General features: G+C 39.0%; 2 protein-coding genes across 6 annotated transcripts in view; one reads left to right on the forward strand and one right to left on the reverse strand.

The window, feature by feature from the left end:
* The first annotated feature begins 782 nt into the window (after positions 1-782).
* Positions 783-6,205, forward strand: LOC101743507 (dual specificity protein kinase TTK). The gene is made up of 6 exons (XM_038016053.2): positions 783-1,869; positions 2,435-2,580; positions 3,064-3,224; positions 3,632-3,849; positions 4,291-4,438; positions 5,539-6,205. Exons 1-6 carry the CDS (start codon positions 997-999, stop codon positions 5,733-5,735), a joined length of 1,743 nt encoding a protein of 580 aa, XP_037871981.1. The 5' UTR covers positions 783-996; the 3' UTR covers positions 5,736-6,205.
* Positions 6,206-7,270: 1,065 nt separating this feature from the next.
* The window catches only part of LOC101735654 (spectrin alpha chain), a 37,773-nt gene continuing 20,251 nt past the window's right edge, over positions 7,271-24,792 (reverse strand). For 4 of the 5 annotated variants that reach the window (XM_062672377.1, XM_062672378.1, XM_004928620.5 and 1 more), the window contains exons 18-43: positions 24,498-24,632; positions 23,845-23,970; positions 23,020-23,211; positions 21,949-22,138; positions 21,546-21,756; positions 21,087-21,204; positions 18,964-19,112; positions 18,199-18,409; positions 17,643-17,788; positions 17,154-17,256; positions 16,799-16,948; positions 16,400-16,655; positions 15,981-16,176; positions 15,558-15,875; positions 15,097-15,301; positions 14,474-14,678; positions 14,011-14,237; positions 12,741-12,854; positions 12,306-12,453; positions 11,699-11,813; positions 10,812-10,835; positions 9,900-10,012; positions 9,372-9,521; positions 8,674-8,844; positions 8,177-8,346; positions 7,271-7,987 (exon numbers count right to left, since the gene is read on the reverse strand). In XM_062672377.1, the coding sequence (XP_062528361.1) occupies positions 7,859-7,987; positions 8,177-8,346; positions 8,674-8,844; positions 9,372-9,521; positions 9,900-10,012; positions 10,812-10,835; positions 11,699-11,813; positions 12,306-12,453; positions 12,741-12,854; positions 14,011-14,237; positions 14,474-14,678; positions 15,097-15,301; positions 15,558-15,875; positions 15,981-16,176; positions 16,400-16,655; positions 16,799-16,948; positions 17,154-17,256; positions 17,643-17,788; positions 18,199-18,409; positions 18,964-19,112; positions 21,087-21,204; positions 21,546-21,756; positions 21,949-22,138; positions 23,020-23,211; positions 23,845-23,970; positions 24,498-24,632 (4,272 nt within the window). In that variant the 3' untranslated portion in view covers positions 7,271-7,858. The remainder of the gene's footprint in view (positions 7,988-8,176; positions 8,347-8,673; positions 8,845-9,371; positions 9,522-9,899; positions 10,013-10,811; positions 10,836-11,698; positions 11,814-12,305; positions 12,454-12,740; positions 12,855-14,010; positions 14,238-14,473; positions 14,679-15,096; positions 15,302-15,557; positions 15,876-15,980; positions 16,177-16,399; positions 16,656-16,798; positions 16,949-17,153; positions 17,257-17,642; positions 17,789-18,198; positions 18,410-18,963; positions 19,113-21,086; positions 21,205-21,545; positions 21,757-21,948; positions 22,139-23,019; positions 23,212-23,844; positions 23,971-24,497; positions 24,633-24,792) is intronic. The other variant, XM_062672379.1, reaches the window with a different exon arrangement.

Here is a 24,792-nt window from a genome sequence, read left to right on the forward strand (position 1 = left end):
TATGCTGAAATTAAAGATAAAATTTCTTCCCCTTGGTTCATTTAAGGGAATTCTTACCTTGATAGGAAGTTTTATACAACCGGTCATTGCCGCTTCAATGCTCATTTGTTTCAAATCAATGTTTTGTCTTCTCTAGTTTGTAATGACTGCAATAATGATATACAGTCCCTTGATCACATTTTTTTTAGTTGTTTTGCTTTTTCACTGGATAGATTTGTGTTTATTGACCGTCTGCTGTGTATATATGGAAATGCTGAGGACATCCCGCGTACTCTTCAGCTATTATTAAGAAATCAAGAAAGTTTTAAGCCAATTTGTGAATTTATGGATTCATCAGTTGGAAATATCTAAAAATGGGATTACAAGGATTTGACGAAGTTATGGCACCGTCCATAACATTATGATATTTTGTTTACTATTTTTTTTTATTCCAGCTAAGATTTTAAAAAGTCTTGAACTTGGATTTGACAGTAAAAGTCGAATATGCTATTTTACAAGGATTGGAAAATATATAAGACTTGGCTTCGGCCTTATTGAAATTTTTATTTCAGGGAGAAATTATAAAGGACTTGGCTTCGGCCTTAATGAAATTTTTATTTCAGGATATAATATAAATCATATAAGACCGGGATTCCGCGTTTTTGAAAATTATATAGAACAGACAAGGCTGTATGGGCTTAGATCCCCTTGTTTCCTAATAAGGAAAAATTGTACCAAACAAAAAATGTCTATGGCCAGAAGCCGCTCGCTGACAGTGAAGTGAACTGACAAAAATGCCAAAATGAATGTCAAATGTCAGAGACATAAGTTGAAAGAACAACATCAAAGTTTGCATTTGAAAATATCAACGGATTTTAAGTTTTGACACGCAGAACCAAATAATTTATTAGAAAAATAAATTTGTGTTTTGTTAATATTTAAGATGTGTCTAAATAACTATTAGTGCAACAAAATAATTATCAAGAGACTGTCATCAAATATAACGCTGTATTCAAGATGAGTGGAAACACGGAATCTACTTCTAACAGCATCAAATTTGCTCCGATGCCAATGTCAGCTTTATTAGCTAATTTGATGCCTCTTCAAAAAGAGTCAGATACCCCTGATTCAAGTTTTTTGTCTGCTGACGAGAGCGATGATGATTCGATAGGCGAAACGGTCTCCAAGAAGCCTTCAACAAATAATAAAATAAATAGGGACTTCTACACACCTGTAATAAAACCCAAATCGAAAGAAGTTAAAGCGGTCGTTTTGGAGAAAAAAGCCTGTGTTAGTACTGACAACAAAGAAAATATAAGTAGCAGTTTCAGGTCTAATCTAACACATCCTACCAAAGACAGTTTGATATCACAAACTCCTAAATTATTTCCGCAGCCCACCTCTGAAGTGAAGAAACGTAATGTATTACTGCCATTTAATAACAGTACTGTTAAAAGTACTAATTCAGATATTAAACAAACACCTGAAATGATTAAAGTTCAAAATAGTGCACAGAAAAATAAATCTTCAACACCAGGGATTAAATCAGGTATACGTAAGTTTACACCAAACTCAGCTAAAAAGAGTCATAAGAAAACTCCACAGAACAGCATGATCCCGAGCAGAGATAGGGTGAGGTGTGAATTGTTTACGCAAAACAAAAAGGATGAGAAGAGCAATCAAATAGCACAGCCACAGCCAATAATACCTGAGCCGGAGACCCCCTTAAACAAAAAACTGATACCTGCATCATATGCAGCTACACCTTCATACCCTCAAGGCGCTGTAGGCAATAATTCCAAAATTTTATTTAAAACAACAAACATTAAGGATAAAAAGTACATGTTCATAAAGAAATTGGGCATAGGAGGTTCTAGTGAGGTTTACAAGGTAAAATACAATTAAGTACGACAATTAGTATGTTTTGAAGTGTGCAAGCTTGTACTCTCATTAGTTCTCAAAATAAAAACTGAAGATTACCCAAGTTGTAGACATACATATTAATTTAATTATGACTAATTACAACTACTTTTATAGTTAAACTTGTGTTATATATTGTTATCATCAGCCATCATCACAACTGTGACTTCTAAAACTGTAAAGTATTCAAAACTTCAGAAATGATATAATTACACTAAAAAAATGCGAGATTAAACAGTAAATACTTAGTGGTGGGATCTATTCTGGGTTTGAATATTTGAAAGCCACAATCTCTTTTGATTATGACTATTTTTGCCATCAATCACTTGTGAGATTAGTCATGAGCACAATCGTCCAGCTAGAATATAATATAAACTGAGTTAGTTCTTAGTCTTGATGTTAATGTTGCTCTACAATTTTATGAGTTATATGATCTGTAATATAATAATTTCATTCATTAAACCACACCTATCTATGGTAATACAAGGTCGATTGAATTGTTTTTCATACATCAGATTGTAAATATTCTTTTCAGGTCCTAGAAGTGGGAACATCTTGTGAGTATGCAGTAAAGTGTGTTTACTTAGCGACAGATCATGAACTGGCCCAAGGATATATCAATGAGGTTCGACTGCTCAGGGAATTGCAGAACTCAGACAGGGTTGTAAAGCTATATGACTAGTGAGTTTATTATTCATGAAAATGTGTATAAAAATTAGTACTCATTTATTAAATGGCACGGGAATAGTAATTAAATTTCTGGAACTAATTTAAATTGCTCATAGATATCTATATACATATATATGATACCTGTACATCATTGACTGCATCCTTTGTGGCAGTTAGGTAGAATGGTAGTACCTACTTATGCTACATACAAATTCCATTACCAATAAATATGCAAATTATATGTTTTTATGGGATTGTTTTTTACATAATCTTCTTTTAAGAAACTTTTTGAGTATTAATTTGCCGTAAAATGATAAGTGCTTGAATCCTAGTGAACACATGCCACTGTTAAAATCCTGTAAGAAGTACCCAATTTTCTTAAAATTGATAGGTACCTGTAAGATTTAAAGACCGGCATAGTTGTATCACTTGACATTTTTTTAAAGCTACACTTGTGCAATTCACAATTGCGTTACATTACACCTTTCTGTGCAGTGAGTATGACAAATCACAACAGATGTTACGCATGGTTTTGGAAGTTGGTGAGACGGATTTATCAACATTCTTAAAAGGATGCAATTCGGGAGTACCTCCTGCTCTTGTGCTTCATTACTGGGAGGAAATGCTCCATGCTGTTAATTACATACATGAAAACGGTGCGTATTTATGTAATTCAGTATTCCTTTATAGTCTTGTTCTCTTGATATTTTAGTTATTAATAATTCTCAATAGTATGACTGCTAAAGTAAGGGTACTCAATAGAAATAAATATTGAAGATATATATTATATTATAATAATAATTATGATATATTTATTTAATATTTAAGAAATAAATATAATTTCTGATATATTGGATAGTCATTAGAAAAAATATTAAATGCTCACAAAATGTATAATATGTATAATTAATGTTTGACTAGATCATTGTTGTACTCGTATTGTATACATAATTTCTTGTCCCATTTCAATGTGATCTTTGTGATAACATTTAGGTGTAATTTTATTTCTCTAAGATTTTGTCTTTGCATAAATTGAAATTACAATTCGAATGTGTTTGCACAGGTGTGATTCACGCAGACCTGAAGCCCGCAAACTTCTTGTTGGTGAGTGGACGTCTGAAGCTGATCGACTTCGGTATCGCGTCGTCGGTGAGCGGCGACGCGACGAGCGTGGTGCGGGCGCAAGCGGCCGGCACGTACTCCTACATCAGCCCCGAGGCGCTGCTCGGCGGCGCCGGACAACACGCGCACTCGCCGCCGGACGGCTCCGCGCCCATCAAGGTACTAGACGCAGCCCGCACACAGGACACTTGCTGTCCAGTCTGTACAGAAGCTCAAAGTGTCAATATGCCCACCTCTAATACATAAGCAGTCTCGAATCGGAACGAACGATTTCTGTGGAAATTATGCTCGCACTGAAAATGCCCAAGTGTGTGTTTCGGACATAATACGCTAATTTTGTAATGCCCATAATACTAATCAGGCCGTCCCCAACAACTTGGTGTCGCTCGGTGGAGCAGGAGCTGAGCGTATTGTTCATGACGTAGGAGGAGCTTGAACAGACTGCCCAAGATCGATGTAAACAGAAGGATTTGATTTGATCCCTACACCCCAGCAGAGGGTAATAGGAAAGAAAGAAGATGATACTAATCATACACTTTTTATCTTATTTAGAATATAATAAATGGAATTGGAATTTTTATATTATCTTTGGTTTCACAGATCTCATTCCGTTCAGACGTGTGGTCTTTGGGCTGTATTCTGTACAGTATGGTTTATGGCCACACACCTTTTGCGCACATACGTAGTCTCGCTAAACTGGCTGCCATTCTCGACCCCAACCATCGGATAGAGTATCCGCCTGCTCCACGTACGTATTGCTTATTAAATGTGTGTAGGCGCTATATATGGAAAGTGTAACATCTATTCGTTACTGGGAATATAACTTCGAAAAAGTGCAATATGTACTAGATCACTTCACATTTGGCGAGTACAAAATTGACAAAATTTAAGCCATTTTGGAGGCGCATTGCTTTTTTATTCATATAAAGAGAACACCATTCATGATTTAGACGCTGTGGACTACGTTGTCATTCGCTAGCGTGAGATATTGGACAATTGTATTTAAATATGGCCTAATACGGCCAATACTACTGATTTCTTTGGAGATCATGAACGTTCAATTGGTGCAATTCTTGTATATTAATATATATCGACGCCTGAAAGGCAAACGTGACTAAGCGACAATGCGTGAACTTTACAGTAGACTAATTTAATGTTGAAATTAATTAAAAATATACCTGAAAAATACCAAAAAAAAAATCTATTTTAACGAATCTAGCTGTAGGATTGAAATGATTTTAATAGACCTAGAAATATATATTTTTTGCGCATCGAATATGGCTATTGCCTATCATTTATGTACAAAGCAGTTATTGTCGCTTAGTCACGTTTGCCTTTCAAGCGTCGATATGTATATAATCTGAATCTCGGAAACGGGTCCAACGATTTTCATAAAATTTAGTATACAAGGGATTTCGAGGGCAATAAATCGATCTACTACGATTTATTTTCAGAAAATGTTGTTTTAGGCGTGTTTTCAATAATCAACTTTATTGATAATCAACTTAAACATAAACAATTTTTTTTTATTGATAAAAATAGCTTATAATATAATATCAATATGTAATTCGTATCTTTTTTTATTGTTTAGATGGATGACGAGCTCACAGCCCACCTGGTGTTAATTGGTTACTGGAGCCCATAGACATCTACAACGTAAATGCGCCACCTACATTGAGATATAAGTTCTAAGGTCTCAAGTATAGTTACAACGGCTGCCCCACCCTTCAAACCGAAACGCATTACTGCTTCACGGCAGAAATGGCAGGGTGGTGGTACCTACCCGTGCGAACTCACAAGAGGTCCTACCACCAGTGTTTTAATGTGAAGTTTTGAATTTTGTCCCAGATCTGCCTCCGTCGTTGCTGTCGACCCTGAAGTGGTGCCTGACGTACAACGCGCGAGGGCGGCCCTACGTGCGCGAGCTGCTGGCCGTGCAGCACCTGCAGCCGCCCAGCTCGCCGCTGCCGCAGCCGCTGCTCGACAAGCTGCAGAAGCTCGTCACGCCCCAGGAGTACAGCTTGCTGCAGAGAGCACAGATATGAACTTATCATTTCGGAATCATGTCGTTTCGAGTCAATTATTAGTTTTCATAATCTATTTATGAATCACTATCGTTCTAGAACTTCGCGTAACAAATAATCAGAATCAGATGTCAGAATTTGTAAATCTTAGACGAACGTGCACGTCGCATGGTGTAATGTAGATATTTCAAGTCAGCCTCAACCTTGTTGACCAGCTACAAGATGCAGATTGTACACATAAAATGATATCATGAGTCTTCTGACAGACTTAAATATTTCTACTACCAAAGCTGCAAATATTGATTTTTTGTAAATTAGATATTTATTATTTAACTCATAATAGTTGGTCAGAAGTTTTTTATATTAACATAAGTATTAGAGAGGAACGTAAATTAATTAAAGACATAATAATTGTAAGTTTATAAGCACTATGAAATGCACTAAATTGTTGTAAAATATTGTGTGCACTTAAATAAATTGTACATAAATAATTATATTTGTTATTTGCTATGAAGAATTATAATACCTTTTGTATATACATACCTATTTGATGTGGCATATATTTGATCATATTAAAAATCATGTAGCACTAACGTTAACCAATATGCACAGAATGTCTTATATCTTGCTAATGCCGTGTAATAGCGAAGCCGCTGCTTACTGCTGAAAACTTCGTTTAAATATAATTATTTCTTTATTTAATGATTATTTTTGTTTTTTTTTTTTTTTTGCTTCCATTAGGATTATCTTGTTTGAGTCTTTTAATTCTCTAAGCAAAGCTATTAAGTTAATTCTCAATTTGATCCCTCGGATTTTATTTGTATCGTAGCCCCGTTTTTTATCAAGGTTTGTTTGGATATTCTGTCTAAATTAGCAAAAATATTGTTCACACTCAAAAGCGCGCCTTTCAGATCAATGGAGCAATATGTCTAAACAAATTCCTATCAACTCTTTCAGAAGATTTTTTGTAATTGATGAATGTTAACATTTATATTTGCAGGGGACGATCAATGAATAGTGGAAATTAAAAAAAATATAATAAAATTTATTAGAAACTATTTTGCCGACGGCTGCATCTAAAGCAGCTTCCGAATTTAGATTGTTGGTCAGTTAGAGGTCGACGAGGTGCACTGCGCTTAGGCGATCCTAAACGTAACTTCCAACAATTTGCGGCAGTTATAGCCAAAAAAATATAAATATCGAAAACGGACTTTTACTGGTGGCAAGACCTCTCGTGAGTCGGCACGAGCAGGTACCACCACCCTGCCTGTTTCTGCCGTTAAGCAGTAATGCGTTTCGGTTTGAAGGGTGGGGCAGCCGTTGTAACTATACTGAGATCTTAGAACTTATATCTCAAGGTGGGTGGCGGCATTTACTTTGTAAATGTCTATGGTCTCTAGTAACCACTTAACACCAGGTGGGCTGTGAGCTCGTCTACACATCTAAGAAAGAAAAAAATATATATATATATATTAAAAAACCCCCCATTAAATTTATTGTTTGATTACAAATTCGGGTTTCAAGATTTAATTTTTACCATGATCAAATTAAACGAATTTTAAGTTTTAAACAAATATTTATTGTAATATCATAAAGAATACAAAAAATAAATATAGAGTTTCAGCAAAGCTTCGAAACACATGTCATATTATAATGGCGTACATAAATAATACTTCTATAGAACTTTTAACTTGACCAAGCACAGTCTTAACGGTAGCTTCGTATCCCTCTGCTGGGTTCAGAGAAAAGAAATCCATACCGTTACAGTACATGAACCTGGGAACATGTACAAGTGTGAGTAAACTCTCCCGGATCGAGTCGGACGGTGCGCGTTCCCATTGAACCATCGCCGTCCTAACGACACGCGCGATCAGCTACTCGATAGAAATCATCGTATTTTTCAACACTTACGATTATAATTTATAAATGCTCAGTGGAATAACATGGATAAGCTTATAAGCAGTTAATAATTTATATTTGCCTAGCTAACGTTCAATAAGTTATATTCAGTCGTAATAAAATAGCAATTACGCTCACGACCGCCATTCGCGCTGCACGAGGAAGGTGACCAAATAAAAAGCGAGTTAGTTGATAAATTTAATGAACGTGGCGGGGCCGGTCGCGGGTAGGGGGAGGGGAAGGTTTTAGTTTTGGAACAGAGTGTGTGTGAAGTCGATGTAGTCGAGCGCGTTGGGTATGGGGCGCTCCGTCTTCGGCTCCACGTAGGGCTTCATGCGCGCCACGCAGTAGTCCGCCATCTCCTTCGTGAGGTTCTGTTAACAATTAACCAAAAAAAATAATGAATTTTCTCTTTGGTTTGAGATCAAAACCTTCAGATAAATTAATTCCGTGATTTTTAATGACATTCAATCGAATAAGATAAGACGCACAAAAAAGAATCATCACCACAAATATTCACCCCCATCGATACACATAAATATTTTTAATGCAAGTATACTGACCGCGTACAGTTCTTCCTTGGTGACGTAGGGCCGGTCCTGGTGCGCGGTGATGGCGCGGAACGCGTTCTCGATCTCCTCGGAGGAGTGCACGTTCTCGGTCTCCTTGCTGATCATGAAGGCCATGTACTCTTGAAGGGATACTTGGCCGTCGCGGTTCGGATCTACGATACCTGTTCCAAACACTTATTTTAAATATATGCACCTACTGAGTCATCGTACGGAACAAACATTAAGCTTAGATTGGATGAACAAGCAAAAACCAATTGTTATATTAATTAAAATTGGAATTCTATTATGTCAAACGTATACAGCAGGGGTCAGAGAACAGAGAAACCTTGTATTTGAAGTCGAGGATAAGTGCTTTTATTAATGTTTTTGACATTTAACATACCGTGACTCGTGAGAGGCTCAAGTTTTTGGGCTTAATTTACTTTTGAATAGTATATTAGTGTTTCCCATCTAAGCTGTGGGCTATAGGCAGCATGGGTTATACTTACTGAGTATAGATTCAAACTCAGGATCGGGTTGTCCCTCTTCAACCATGGGCAGGTCGTACCCGAGGGCTCGCAGACACGACTTGAACTCGTGGTGGTTGAGGCGTCCAGATCGATCCTTGTCGAAGTGCTTGAACATCATCGAGAACTCCTTCAGGGCGTCTTCGCTTACACCTGAAATATAAATGGAATTATTTTATATAATCTTGAAGTATGCTGGCAGACTAGTCTGATAGAATTTAAGACATTGCAACCAGAATAACGTTAACGACATTTACAAGATTAATTGGCATATACAAAGTTCTAAATAACAATATCAGCTCACTGAACAATATATGGAGTTCAAACAAGATCTGTCCTAAAGCAGGATTATAATTATAGGAAAATTACACATTACAATAATTTGTCTGTACAATTTACTAACTATTGCTTTTGTTACTAAACATAACCTAGGATAGCCCCTCGAGGTTACTAGCATAGGTAGAAAAAAAAACTAAATAGAGATCCAAAGTTTGTCAATTTCGTCACAGAAAAATATAAAGTGTTAAGTTAAGTCTTAAAAAAACGTGAAAAGTTCCTTGCATTCATTATGCTTCTACAAGCACTACTCACAGCCACTGAAAGAAACGTTTCGAGTTATGAGGCGACAGTCCGGTTCAGCGGTGTAGCTACTGATACAAAACACGAAGAAGGATACAAACCGGAATGGTTCCTGGCTTGTATCTGCTGCTCGAGGTTGTGCTGCATGCGCATAGAGAGCTGGTCCAGCTGGTCCCACTGCTGCGCTAGTCCCACGGTGCTGTGCTCCGTGTAGCGGTTGTCCAGGATCAGATGCTCCTCCAGGGCGGCGCCTGACAACATACAATTCTTTCATAAACCATCTATACTAATACATCAATCTAATAGTGGTTTTTACGGATGTTCCGTTATAACTACTGAACCATGCATCCAATTGACTTGAAACTTGGTATCCATGTAGAAAATACATGTACTTAATGGATAGGCTAATATTTATGTGAGTGTTGGACTCTCTACACCAGTTGCGGAGGTGTTAATGATGAGAATCTTTGTGGGGGTGAGAAATAATAATGTTAATTTTAAATGCCCAGAGAAGTGGACAGGTACAGCTAGTTTTAAAATATTTATGTACTTTTTCATCAAATGCTAAGATCACTGGCACTAACATCAAGCCAAGAGAAAACTATGTCATTAAAATTAGTTCGACTAACCTAACTCTTCAAGGCGTCTCAGGTCAGCTCTGCGGGCGCGTACTTCGGACGCTCGTTGGCGCAGCGTCGCCAACTGTTGTTCCAGGGAACCCGTGCCCTCCATCATTGATGTGCTGTTAGTCATATATTACAAAATCATGATTTGCACATTTACTGGAATTATTAGATTGATTTAACTCATTTTATATTTGTTCGTTTTAAAGAACATAATTCGTAACCATTCTATCACCGCTTCAGCGTAAAACATTGAATCTGAAATGTAAATGTGTAATACAGTGTTTGTGACTAATTCGACTCAACAATAGCTCAAACCTATCCATTTTGAGAACATTTAAATACTGTCTGAAATATAGGTCATTTTAAGAAATATATATATAAAACAGTTTATCGGTTTTATAAAACTGATATGGTTATTATTATTAAGTGTATAATAATGTAATTTTGTCTAATATAAAATTACCCTATAATATTTAAAAAGTTTAAAAGTTTTATGGCCTTGTTAAAATATGGATTAGCTTAATAATCTGAATTGATTGATTACAAGCCGCTCGTCTCCGTCGGGGAAGGTAGGCTTGTTGAATATTTACATTGTTTTTTTTAAGTCCACATCACTATACAGTTTGAAAGCCAATGCAAATTATCTGCGTAGGAAAAATTACGACAGGTACATGCTTACAACAAGACGTTTGGCAAAACAAAAGATAGCAAACAATCTTTAACAAATATCGGGAATTGTTTTAAATGTGAAATAAACATCGACTAAATTCATTTGTTTATGAAAAATCGATTATTAATCGATTGATAATCGATAATTTATGACATTGGTAGTTAATAATTTAATATATTATTATATTTTGCCGAACTTCGATTAAGCGTTTAGTATAAAAACACTTAAACCATCCAATACGTTACCCGTCCCAGCCTAGCAACCGGTACCTGTACATCATTGTCATTGTCAATATTGATTATGCACTCACTCTCCGTGACGGTGAACTTGGGATTGATAGTTACCTGTCACTGCGCCATAAAATTTTGGATTTTGTTCGGTTTTATTAAAGATTGGATAAAAAATGACTGGTTTTTAATTACATAGGGACATCAGTTAATGGTCATCCGGTGTCAAGTAAGTATGTGATGACTGAGAATACAGTGCAGTGTCGCTCAGGACACAAGGTAAAGAAGTCCCGTATGGTCTACTCAAGGCACTGTGCATTGTAAAGGGTTTTGCCGAATTCATTTTGAGTCTTATTTTATTTGGAGTTAAATCGTCTTTTCGCATTAAATGTGTACAATTGCCAAGTATACTCGAAATTGAGTTAATATGCGAAATCATTTGGTATCACTAGTATTTTTCTCACAAATACTGTCAAAAGAGTGTAGTTTAGTTTTAGTTTTTTTTTTTAGTTTACCTATGTTTTGACTACTAGTAACAAAATTAATACATAATTTTATCTTATTTTTAAAGACTGATAATGTAACTGGTAAAATAATAATAAATATTGCAAAGATGATTAATATTAAAAATATCACAGGTTAAACCTTTAAGACATTCTCCTGTAAAAGTGGGAAGTTTTGAGATTATACAGTTTTAATGCGAGAAGACGAAATATGATATTTGAGTTTAGCATATCTATTTTATTTTATTTTATTTCCCTTGTAGGCAGACGAGCATACGGCCCACCTGATGGTGAGTGGTTACTGTCGCCCATGGACTTCAGCAATGCCAGGGGCAGAGCCAAGCCACTGCCTACCGCTTAATGCTCTCCACAAGCCTCGTTTGAAGTAATTGGTCAACGCACCGAGTCTCGGTGAGCCACTGGTGGAAGGTGTTGGCGTGCTTGGCGAACTCCTTCCGCAGCTTGTCGTTCTCCTCCTGCCGTTGAGCTTCCTTCGACAACTCCACGTCTCGCTCCGCTACACAATTATATTCAAGATAAAAAAAAATCTAAGGTGTAATAATTTTTTTGTAGTTCATTTTAAATTGGAGTATTTTATAGATAAGAGATGGAGATTCTACTATTTCAATTTGGTTATTATTTTAATTTTAGGTAAGCGAATTGAAAATGAATACAAATTTAAATATGATCTAAAAGATATTTTCGAATTCAATTTTTTTTTTATTACTTGGAGGGGTGGACGAGCTCACCTGGTGTTAAGTGGTTACTGGAGTCCATAGACATCTACAACGTAAATGCCCCACCCACCTTGAGATATGTTCTAGGATCTCAATATAGTTACAACGGCTGCCCTACCCTTCAGACCGAAACACATTACTGCTTCACGACAGAGATAGGTAAGGCGGTGGTACCTACCCGCGCGGACTCACAAGAGGTCCTACCACTAGTAACATAATTATTTTGCTAGAGCATGTTGTTATTGGCAAGCGGTGAAGAGCGCGACACTTACCGATAATCTTGCGCAAGTTGCGCCACGTGTCGTCGAGCGCCTCCATCGTGAACCAAGTGTAGGGGTTGGCGCCCACGTTGAACGACTTGATCTGCGCGTCCAGCGCGGCCAGCGCCTCGAAGTCGCTCTGGGCCGACGACAGCGATGCCTGCGGGATGCAGTTGCACATGTCACTACAGTGTTCACACAGGGTAGTTTTTTTTATTTATTTATTTATTTGTTGCTTAGATGAGTGGACGAGCTCGCAGCCCACCTGGTCTTAAGTGGTTACTGGAGTCCATAGACATCTACAACGTAATTGCGCCATCCACCTTGAGATAAGTTCTAAGGTCTCAGTATAGTTACAACGGCTGCCCCATCCTTTAAATCGTAACATATTACTGCTTCACAGCAGAAACAGGCGGGATACAGTTGGAATATGCGTGGGTCACTCGCCTGGAACTGCGCGTGCGCGTCCTTGAGCGCGCGTATCTCCTCGATGGAGTTGCAGCGCACGGGGTCCGTCAGGTCCTCCTCCGCGTTCTCGAACCACGAGTTGAATGCAGAAGCCTGTCGACAGTTGAAATTGACTTTAGCAACACATTTACACTAGTCATCTATCGTAAAATTACCTAAAAGGATATTGTTTTATCATCAAATTCGTTTTTTTTTTTAGTTATAATTATTGGTATCAAGAAAAATATGGACCATAGACTATTCCCAGTTTGACAAGAAAACATTACAATAACAAAAGAAAAGAAAAAATGTATTAAATAAAACGAAACTAACTCTTGGTGTGCTTATGGTAAAATTAAGATCATAGAGCGAAGATTAGTTGTAGTATTTAGGAAAGATAAAAGAATAAATAAAACATGACGCAGAATGTAGTGTTCTACCTAAGGCTTAGTATAAATAGCAGTAAACTAAACGTATATTGTGCAACCTTCGTAAAAGGTAACTACAAGTCGTATAATATTGTTGATTAAAGACAAAAGTAAAACAAACGTAATATTCTCTAAAGTTAAGTTCTAGGACCCTAGTCTACGTCTTTTTTTTTTTTTTTTTTTTATTGCTTAGATGGGTGGACGAGCTCACAGCCCACCTGGTGTTAAGTGGTTACTGGAGCCCATAGACATCTACAACGTAAATGCGCCACCCACCATGAGATATAAGTTCTAAGGTCTCAGTATAGTTACAACGGCTACCCCACCCTTCGAACCGAAACGCATTACTGCTTCACGGCGGAAATAGGCGGGGTGGTGGTACCTACCCGTGCGGACTCCCAAGAGGTCCTACCACCAGTGATTACGCAAATTATAATTTTGCGGGTTTGATTTTTATTACACGATGTTATTCCTTCACCGTGGAAGTCAATCGTGAACATTTCTTGAGTACGTATTTCATTAGAAAAATTGGTACCCGCCTGCGGGATTCGAACACCGGTGCATCGCTACACACGAATGCACCGGACGTCTTATCCTTTAGGCCACGACGACTATACGTCTATACCTACATCTTTGAAAGTTTTTGTACTATTGAAATCTCAATGGCTTTATATGATTTAAATTGGTATTATAACTGGCATTTGGAGGCGATGACCCGAACACAGGCTATTCTCAATTTCAGCGAACTTATATACCGTGTTATTGACTAAAACAGTCAATTTAACAATCGTACATGTGTTACCGCGATGTTTGACCTCTAGCCAGCTAAATTGGTGGTGTACCTTTTTGGCGAAGGTGAGGTAGAGTTCCTCGATCTGTCGGAACTGGTCCTGCAGCTGCAGCAGCCGTTGCTTCCTGGTGGCGGAGTCGGAGAGCAGTCGCTGCCAGCGCGCGATGACGTCACCGTGCCGCTTCACGATGGCGGGCGTCTGCTCGTGCCCCGCCGCCACCAGCTGCTCTTTCAGAGACGTGATGTTCTGGATCCCTTCGTGCTCGAACGCCGCCAGACCTCATACCACATTATATCTTATTAGGATTCGTAATTCCAATTTCATTATGAGTTAACATATTAATTACTTTTTAATTCTATGGTCTTGCCATACTATTTCGATCTCAGTATGGTTTTGTACAAAACAATTTTACTTATATTTTTATGATTTTTTTTCTGATTTAAAAATATTATTATAATATTCTTGTGAACATTTTGTGGCTAATGTGATGATGAAAATTTGATAAACCACTGACCAGCATCGAAAGTGTCTTGCTTGGTGAGCAATGTCTGCACAGTGGACAGATCTCGACCGAACTCATCAGATCGCACGTGTGTCTCCTTGTCTGCGATCCAGGATTCCACCACGTCGGCCTTCCACAGTAGCTGCAGATAGAGGGAGTTGTCTACAAGGGCTACCTTGCGACGAGCCGCCAATGCCGTGAGCTTTTCCAGTTTGGCCTGAAATTTAAAGCACAATTTAATATTTCAAGAATAAACGGTGAATTCTTATATAGATAAGACAAAAATAAATAAATTTGTAAATATTTTTTTTACTTATTTATACATGCATACTATTAATATCCTTGTGATACACCTTGCGATATGAGCTCTAAGGTCTAAATATAGTTACAACGGTAGCCCCACCCTTCAAACCGAAACGCATTAGTGCTTCACGGCAGAAATAGGCAAGGTGGTGGTACCCACCCGCGCGGACTCACAAGAGGTCCTACCACCAATAACCATATTCGGCTTTTTAGAATTTCAGGTCATAGGAAAGTTTAATTTAGATTGTAATATTTGCTTCTTTAGTCATTAGATTAGTCAGCAGCAGTGAAATTTGAAGCAGAGGAGAGGAAGTGGCGGGTGTGGTGGGTACCTGCAGGGCGCGGATGCGGTGCGCCAGCGCGTCGTGGTGCAGGTTGCCGGCCGCCAGCAGCGCGTCGCCCGCCGCCGCCAGCTCGCGCACCCGCTCGCCGCGCGCCGCCAGCTCCGCCTCCAGCGCCTCGTGCTTCTTCAGCAGGCCCTGCACCGCCGCCATGCTGTCTCCGCACTCGCCCACCGCCACCAGCTGCTGCTTCTCGCTGTCGGTACACGCACGCGCACGGATTAAGAAACAAGTATAACTGACCTTGCCAGCTTTAGTTTTTAACTAAAGAATAGGAAATCTAATGAAAATTTATTTTCAGTTAGTGATCTTAGAACCCTTTTTAGTTATTTAGAAATCGCACAAGGTATCTAGAATTTATACGAAATTAAAATTTGGCAATGCTTTAATTTTTAAATAGGCCTCATGTTTTTATTGCTTTAACGCAGAGATTTTCCAACTACCCGCCTCACCTGATCCAGGCCTCCTCTTCGTCAACCTTGGCAAGGAACTGTTGGTAGGCGAGCGACTGCTGCAGCTTGGCCCCTCGCTCGGCAGCCAGCGCTTGGAGTTCATCCCAGGCCAAGGCCAGAGCTTTCAGCCGCTGTTCGATCTCGAGCACGCCAAGGTTGGACACGTCCATCAGCTTCTCGCCGGCCTCCTGCACGGCTTGTATGGCGGGCTCGTGACTCGCAAGTTCCGCTTCGAGACGCTTGTGCTTCTTCAGTAAGTTCTGGACGCCGGTCAAGTCGCGGCCGTAGTCATCCGAAGCGACCAAAAGTTTTTTCTCCCTATCATACAATTATTATTTATTTGGGTGTCATTAGTTACACACATACTGGTTGTGCATGGCTAATAATTAGAAACAATGAGCTGTGACACCGCAGGGTACTGACTTGATCCAGGACTCCTCGTCGGCGATGTCCCTGAAGAACTGGTGCAGCGTGTTGGCCTCGTGCAGTCTGGCGCGGCGGTGCGCGGCGAGGTTGCGCACGCGCTCGAAGCGCTCGTTGATGGCGTCGCGGCGCGAGCCGATGCCGGCGCTGTCGAACTGCCCGCTCTCCACCAGCGCGTCCGCCTGCCCGTTCATGTCTGGAACACACCGGCTGGCTTAGCACGTGAGCGTAGCGCGCCTCTCATTGGATTAAGAGTAAATGCAATTTCCTAATTTATTTTGTGACAAATGTACATGACACAAAATGCGCAGTCGTCGAAGGCGAGATACGAATCAACTGCTGCTATTCCGTTCTGTGGCAAAAACAAATATTGAACCAAGACGCCGACACTCCGCGCTACTTTTGTATCGTTAACTCACCATTGATTCTGTCCTCGTGAGCTTGGATATCAGCTTCCACGAGCTGGTGTTTCTTCATTAAGTTCTGAACAGAAGCCAGGTCCTTGCCGGAGTCTTCTGAGGTCAACAAGCTCTCGACCTCACCGAGCCAGAAGTCCAGATCTTTAACGGCAGCAATGTAAGTCCGCTGCTTGTTCGCTTCTTTCAATTTCAGAGACTTCTCTGTAGTCTTCTGAGTGAGGTACTCCCATTGGTCAGCGATGGAAGCGAGACGAGCCTGTTTATATTAATGGTAGCTTTTAAACTCAAATTTATGATTTCCTAAATCCAAGGTTCTTCGTAACAAATTTAAAATCTATATATTTTGCGGGGAAAGTCTCACCACCTGAGTGGTAAGGTCTGTTAGGTTAGGTTCAGTACCTGCACGGCATCCTCGCTGCCGCTGCACTGTCCGCGCTGCACGAGGTTGCCTCCCATGGCGAGCACGGACTGGATGCGCTCGGCGTTGGCCGCCAGTTCTGCTTCGAACGCCTGGTGCTTCTGATGTTTGGACTGAATATTGGTTGGGTCCTGGACAAAGTATACATTCATTAATTATAACATAAAATGCTCGCAGCTGTTGCCCTATTTGCAAGCTATTTATTTAATATATGACATGACAATCCGTCATGAATTTATATTGAAATCGCTTAGCCCATTCTAATATACACATATGCAACTTATTGCTTTCCTTAGAAAGGAATAAAACTGCGACATCAACTAATTTCGAACTGACCTTGTAACTCTCTTCAGTAGCTAACTGCATCTTCTCCATGATCCAATTCTCCATCTCGTCAGCGTCGCGAGAGAATTGTTGCAGAGTTTGTTCATCACCCAATCTAAATGATTGCATTTTTTAGTAAATACAATTTGTTTTGATATTTATGAAGGTTAACAACATTGAATATTTAGAGTGCGTTCACATAGAGCTAGGAGAGGAGAGCAGCTTTTTGACAAGCTGGAAACAGAGTTTTGAGTCATTGTAATAAAGTTTATTTTTGTATATGCAGTTTTTTTTCATTAAGAATGTTTGAACGCTCTGTGTGTGAAATAATAAGAGAAGCCGGTCGGCTCCGATTGCGTGCGAATCCGCTTTCAGATCTCTTCCAGCCTGTGTCTATGTGAAATATTTGGCGGCTCCGCTCAGACCAATTCTAAACGTATAAGATCCGATCTGTGTAAACGGACCCTTATTATATGCATGCCCGAGGTGTGTGCGAGTTACCTGGAGCGTTTCTCTATGAGTGCCTCCTTGAGGTGCCTCCAGCGGTCGAGCACCTGCTTGCGCTTGTCGTCGATGTCGTCGGTCGCGTAGTGGTCGGAAGCGATCAGCTGGTCGGCCAACGTCTGCAGCTGGGCAATCTTCTCCTCCTGGGTTGCAAACATGTTACTATGCAATGAATCGATTCATTTTTAATTACAATATATAAAAAAAAAAGTTTTGTTGCGGTGCGAGGACTAGTCGACTACTTATTAAATCGTTAATAGCGCTCCCGGACGTCCTTCACAACTTCAGTGGTAAAGACAATTATTATTATCATTCAAACACTTCCTAAGGGAAGTTATCTCCATTGTTTCTTATTTGATTTTATTTGTACAGAAATTGTATATAATACCATTAAATTAGAACAAAGACACCTTAGTTTTAAGATATAGTTTTATCTTAGTTGCTGACTTGTAATTATTATATTATTTTAAACATTTATTTGCGACTTGTAAATCTTTAATAATAGGACTCCGCGAACAGCGTGTCCGTTAAACATAAAAGAGTAGGCTGTTACGTGAGCATTGATGGCCTTGTCGAAGTCTTCGTGTTTCTTGATGAGTTGCTCGACGTTGTCCGGCTGCTGCTGGTCGGCGGAGTCGGCGTGGTCCGCGGGCGCCAGGAAGGCCTCGCGAGCGGCCATCCAGCCCTCCGCCTGCTCGCAGTCACGGTAGAACAGCTGCAGCTCCAAGTTCTGGTCTAACTTCATGCGTCGGTTCACCCAAGCTCTGGAAAACAGGTAGTTGATGAGCTAAGTTTTTGATATGTGAACTCTTGCTGCTGGTAGGATACTGATAAGTAGGAATTAATACAAATTTCGTGTGGAATATAATTAGATTGAAAAGTAGTTTAATTTACTTATTTGCGATCATGCATTGTTCAGCAAATTCAGTTGGAGTTTTGTGAAGTTGTTATTGGCGCTTCGGGTAAGGTTTTTGACATATTTTTTTTCTATCTAGTAACTTTGAGGGGTTATTCTAGATTCACCGATCTAGTAGGTGAGCTCACGGGACTCAAACCGAGAGTGTTGCTAACACTGGCCCTGGCAGGAGCAGTGCTTCGCAAAATTTACCACCAGATCGGAAACGCGACCCACTGAGAAGATCCGGCGACAAACTCAGCGGGCTGTGTCTGTGGGTTAATTTACTCGTCGAGCCCTCCGTCTCAAGCAACGGGTTCGACGAGGACGGTGACCGGTGCTTGAGGTACCTAAAAGCGCCGTTAATGGATCGGGAGGATCCGTAACACGACACCCGGCAAAATGATGGAATATGGTTCATACTTCTCGAGTTCCTGTCTGGCGTCGCTCATGTTGTTGAGCTTCTCCTGTATGTCGACGCTGGCGTAGTGGCCGCCCTGCAGCAGCTGCTGGCCGAACAGTTCCAGAGCCTGGAACGTGCCCGCGCGAGCGTCCATCTCCGTACGGTGCTCCTGTTGTTTAAATGATTCACATTAAATTTATACATGTGTTCGTTATATTAATTCAACAGGTTTGTTCTAGTTTTCCACATATTACGCAATGATGAAGTTATGGACAAAGCACAAAGTTTTGCTTAAACCCTATTCAAGACAATTCCTTCCTTCCTAAAGTGCCAGGGTACTCTCAGAGGTCCATGGGATAAACTACGGGGTCTACGTTGGCGTGGAAAAGAAAAAAGGGATTCAAAATTTTCGTAAGCGGGGTCCACGAAAATTGCTTTCGATAGTAAATGATTTACTGTCAATCCATCAAGTACATACAACCCTCCCATTAAAATTATGACTATTTTGTGATGATTGTATTTTTGAAGTTACATTATGTTATTATATTATTAATATTTAATTTTAATTATATTCAGACTGTAATCACACAACAATGTAATATGATAACAATAATTTATATTGTTATAATTACATATCTGAATAAACAAAAAAATAATATTTCTGAATAAGAACTTTTATAAATGAAATAAGTGAGAATTAATAATAAGTGGTTCTTTGTGGCGACCGTTTTCTTTTCGTTAACTAGCAATTCGTGGTTGGAAGGCAGCCGCAACGCAAATTTCCACAGTTAGATAAAATCTCCACATTTTCTTATGAGTTTTGGGAACACTGCAGAAATGTAGCTGCAGCTACATTTCTAGCTGTAGTATATATGAAAAAAACTCGCAATCTCTGGTCTAATCGAATTTGCCAAAATCGTTTAATACCCACGCTAAAAAATCACTCATTGAGGGTAATATTTATGATTAAAAAGCCCAAAAATAAACACAACATAAAGTGAACAAACACATAAATAAAAAGACTAGTGTAGAAGTTCTGAAAACATCGAAACACGTAAGAAAAAAAACCACTCAAATAAGGACGTTACTTTCACAAAAAATAAGTATAGTTATATTTTAGAAGAGTTTTTAATGAGCATAAGCGATTGAGGCAGTGATATAAATCATAATGCAAAATCTTTCATACAGTTTATAGCGTGCTATATCTCTTTGGTTCGTCTTAGAAGCTGACTTTCAACAAAAAAGACATAGCGCGATCCAACTATTCGTCTGCTGAACCATTTCATCGACAAACCGAATCTATAGCACATTTCCGAACGAAAGTAACGTCATTATATACAACAACAACTTGAAAAAGAAAATCTTTTCTATTGTTAATAAAAATAACGTGTTTTAAATTCAGACCGTTAGACTCATCCGTGTGAATGATTGATTCTAAAACATTAGAGCACATCTACATAGTGTTTGTGTATTATATTTTTATAACTACCGATGTGCATAATAAATAACTGTTGAAATATTTAGGAATGTTTAAAGATTATGACCCGTTTAGAATCACCGTTAATCGGTAAATTGTAATTTACATTTTACTTCTTTTTAAAATAAATTTAATAGACAATAACAAATATTTAGACAGCAGCATAAATACAAAAGGTACTTTTATGGCTCAAAGTGGTCTCTTTCAGACAACCAAATAGGAAGTATAATATAATAAATGACTAATTTATACCAATTAAGGTCTTCCCATATTTTCCCTATAAAAACAGAATCTAAAGTCTAATCATTCCTTTCATTTAATTATTATAAAATAATTTATAGGTTATTGGATATTTGGTAAATTTCTATAGAAATTTCCGTTTTTTAGGTCATACTAGAGTTGATTATAATGTTAGATAAATCGATTAGAATCGATTAATTTTAATTGCATCATATCCCTAGTTGTTAGATTTGCGTGACCCATGCGAGCGTTGCGTCTGACCTGCGGCACTACGCCGTAATGCGCGTCTATCTCCGAACGCTGGCTCTAAAAATATATTTTCATTTTTAATTTTCTGTTACAGGAGTTTTCGTGTCTCAGGATAAATGTGTACACATTTTATAATGCAGCGACAATTTAATAGTAAAACTGGTGATGGGACAATACCTGATGTCTTTCCAGCAGGGCCTCAGCGCCGGTGACGTCATTGGCGAGTTCGTCCGAGCTCACCAGCGCCATCATCGAGTTGATCCACGCCATCAAGTCGCGGTAGTCCGACAAGAACCTGTTTTATTTTATTTTATGATTATATTATACATTTTTATTATATATTATTATTATATTATATAGTATTATAACAAATTACTATCTGCACATTTGGAAATATTGAAAATATCCAAACTTTGGCAACATTTTCGTGTTTACTGTGCAGAGTTAGGGTTATTAATTTATAACACACGAGTTGTGGCACTAGACGAAAATTTCATATATTTACAGAAGATCCTTAAGTATTACACACATTATAACATTTAAAAAAAGGCTAAATATTTTGCTAATGATTTTTTAATAAACCATGTACTGACTGAAAGACTGAAAGGCCTAAGTTTGAATTTTAACGGTAATAACCTCTGCAGGTCGTAGGAGTCCAGAAGCTTCTCCTTCCTGGCATTGGCGCGCGCCTGCAGTTGCTGCCAGGCTTCGTTGATCTCTATCTGCTTGCTGTAGGTAGCGTCGGCGGAGTCCCCGTGCGTGGACATCAGCCGGTTGGCGGTGTCGTCCAGTTGGCGGATCTTGTCGCCGAGGGCTGCTAAATCGCGCTCTAGGCCTTCATGCTTGCCTGTATATAAAGTAAAACTGTTAATATAACTGTTGACAATAGGACTACCTACTTTTACTTTTTAAAGAAAATGTTTTTAGTGTGGAAGTTAGAGCAAAAATATTTTTTGCAGTATACTAGAGAGCTGCAAAGTTTCTAGAGTATGATAGCCGTTGTTTTAAAGGAGAGGGTTGGACGGCATGCGGTACTGACGCTGCAGGGTCTGCACGGAGCGCAGGTCGCGGCCCAGGTCGTCGGAGGCGAGCGCGGCGTCCTTCTCCGCGATCCAGTCCTTGGTCTCGTCGACGTCGCGGTGGAAGCGCTGCACCTCGTGCGCCGAGCCCAGCTGCGCCGCGCGCTCCGCCGTCAGCTGCTGCAGCGAGCTCCACTTCGAGTTCAGCTCCTGCACCACGCACGGAACAACATCACTTTGTTATTGAGTTAGCGGTGTATCTTTGTAACTACGGTTTGCTTTGTAGTTTGACTAATAAAAAAGGGCTGAATTATGCATTAGAAATACAATAAATGCATAAAAAAAACATTATACATGCCATCTGTTTGACACACACACACATGCATGCATAGTGTTTGTTTAATGTCAAACTTTTCTTATTGCTTATAGCCTTTGGTCAAATTCAGAATAGATTAAATATTGTTTATCTTTATAAATATTTGCCTAAATATTTGCCTAAACAATATAATCATAATAATGTTCAAACTTATAATTACAATTAATTATAGTCGAATTTCGACTACCGCGGGACCACTAGTTACAGAAATTACACAAATGTACAATTACCCATTCCTCCCTTTTACGACATTGACAGTTTTTTTTATATAAAAATATTATTATATTAAATAGATACGTTTTGCATCTTGCATCTATGGTAACTGTTTTATATAGTTTGGATATCGTCCAAAGGGCAATGCAGAGAAATTACATTCACACAATATTGCAAATGTATATTTTATAATTATTCCCAGTAATATATATATATATTCATATCCGCATTGAATAAATAAACATGCAATTACTTCATTAATAGATCGTAATAACAAACTTAACCACAGGATTACATAACTATAAACTCACTGAAGACAACCTTTGATCATGACACTAATTTGGTTTACAAACAACATGTTATTCGTAAATCACTGGAATGTGAGTTTATTTTTCCCAATTTTTTACTCAATGAACGCTAATGCACTGAATAAAATTAATTTTATAGTATTTTTCAAAAAAAAACAGAGAATGATTCGTTGGCAATGTGTCCGGGCACCGACCTGCATCTGAGTCTTGATCTTCAGGGCTGCCTCGGTCTGTCCGACGGTCATCAGCTGCACGGCGATCTCGTTCATCTCGGCGAGCCGCACCTCGTTGGCGCGCAGGTCGTTCTGGAAGTCGTCGAACTTCTTCTGCATCACCTCGACCTGCTCCAGATCTTCGCCCACGTCTTGAACTTGAGCGTGCATCTCCTATTAGAAAAAGTTTTATTTTAAAGTGAAAATGAGTATACACCAATATTGATATATATATGTAGGATTGGTAAAAATAGAACGTATGAAAAAAGTGTGGAACGGAGCATTAAGATATGAGTGAGAGAAAACGTTAAGAGAGAAAAGAATGGCAGAGAAAAGAAAGATGGCGAAGATCGTTAAAACGAGCAAATCGTAAAAAAAACTGAATTAATATTTCATTATTATATTATAAAAGATTTTGGAAAGGAAAAATAACAGTGGAATAATTTTGTTTTATGCGCCACGATCCCAATTCTACATATATATATATATATATAAAAATGAATTGCTGGCCGTTAGTCTCGATAAAACTCGAGAATGGCTGGACTGATTTGGCTAATTTTGGTCTTGAATTATTTGTGGAAGTCCCGAGAAGGTTTAAAAAGTTGATAAATATGAAAATGCTCGGAATTAAATAACAATTTTGATTTTCCTTTGATGTGTCCCTCGTCGGACGATTCCTTTTGTTTAAGTTTATTTTATACAAAAGTTTAGGTCTTTTATTTATCGATTGAGGCACTACGAAGTCTGCCGGATCACCTAGTATGTATATATTTATATTGTGTCGCAGGTCGTCTCCCGGGACAGTACCTTGTCCTTGATCCAGGTGGCGAGCTCGGCCGCCTCCCGCACCAGCACGTAGGCCTTGACGGTCTCGTTGAGTTTGTTCTGCCGCTCGCGCGCCAGCCCCAGCAGGTTGTCATACTGCGACTCGATCTGTCCGGGCGGAACCACGACCAAACTTTTATATGTGGAAACTGATATATGTACTACTCCTCTAATTCCAATTGGGCAACGTGATGAACCTGACCGACACTTTCTCAATCTTTTATTGTTATACTACTAAAACAACACAAGTATTTTCAAACATAATAAATGAAGCATGATACTCGTGACACTACACTTTTTGATTACAAAAACAACACATTGAGTACAAAAATACAACTTTGGTAGGCAGCGGCTTGGCTCTGCCAGTGGCATTGTTGAAGACCATGCGCGACAGTAACCACTCACCATCAGGTGGGCCGTATAAACGTCTGCTTACAAGAGCAATAAAAAAAATGGAGCGAAATTTAAAAAAAAATATTAGTTACAATTACTAAATTTTACTTTAATTTAACAATAAAAGGATTGCATATTGTGCCAAAGACCTTCAAAAAAACAGCAACATGGCTATTCCGCAACAATTTTTTCTTTATATTTTTGCTATTAGACTACAGTAAAGGGAGCGCAAGTGTGTTCACCTGATTCTGTCTGGCGGCGATGGAGTTGGAGTCGGCGAGGTTCTGCTGGGAGGACGACAGTCCGGCGTCGATCTTCTTGACGTATGCGGCCGGGACGAAGCCTTGGCGGTCGTTTACTTCCACCTTCCACCAGTCCTAAAGCATCGTTCATAACATTTTTAGTTTAAGTTCGCAGCACAGACTTAAATATATTAATTTAGAACAACCTAAGCGTCTGGAACTGTAAGTACCGTTAAATCCACAATTTTTATAATCATTACAAAATGCTTTCTACGATATTATATTCCTGTGAATT

This window comes from Bombyx mori, chromosome 15, assembly GCF_030269925.1.
Source record: "Bombyx mori chromosome 15, ASM3026992v2".
NCBI lineage: Eukaryota > Metazoa > Arthropoda > Insecta > Lepidoptera > Bombycidae > Bombyx > Bombyx mori.

Bases quoted from the DNA above. Each gene is read 5' to 3' on its own strand.
- LOC101743507 (XM_038016053.2), top strand. From the start codon at position 997: ATGAGTGGAAACACGGAATCTACTTCTAACAGCATCAAATTTGCTCCG. The intron at 3,225-3,631 runs GTGCGTATTTAT...GTGTTTGCACAG, and splicing joins TAATTACATACATGAAAACG to GTGTGATTCACGCAGACCTG. The intron at 4,439-5,538 runs GTACGTATTGCT...ATTTTGTCCCAG, and splicing joins AGAGTATCCGCCTGCTCCAC to ATCTGCCTCCGTCGTTGCTG.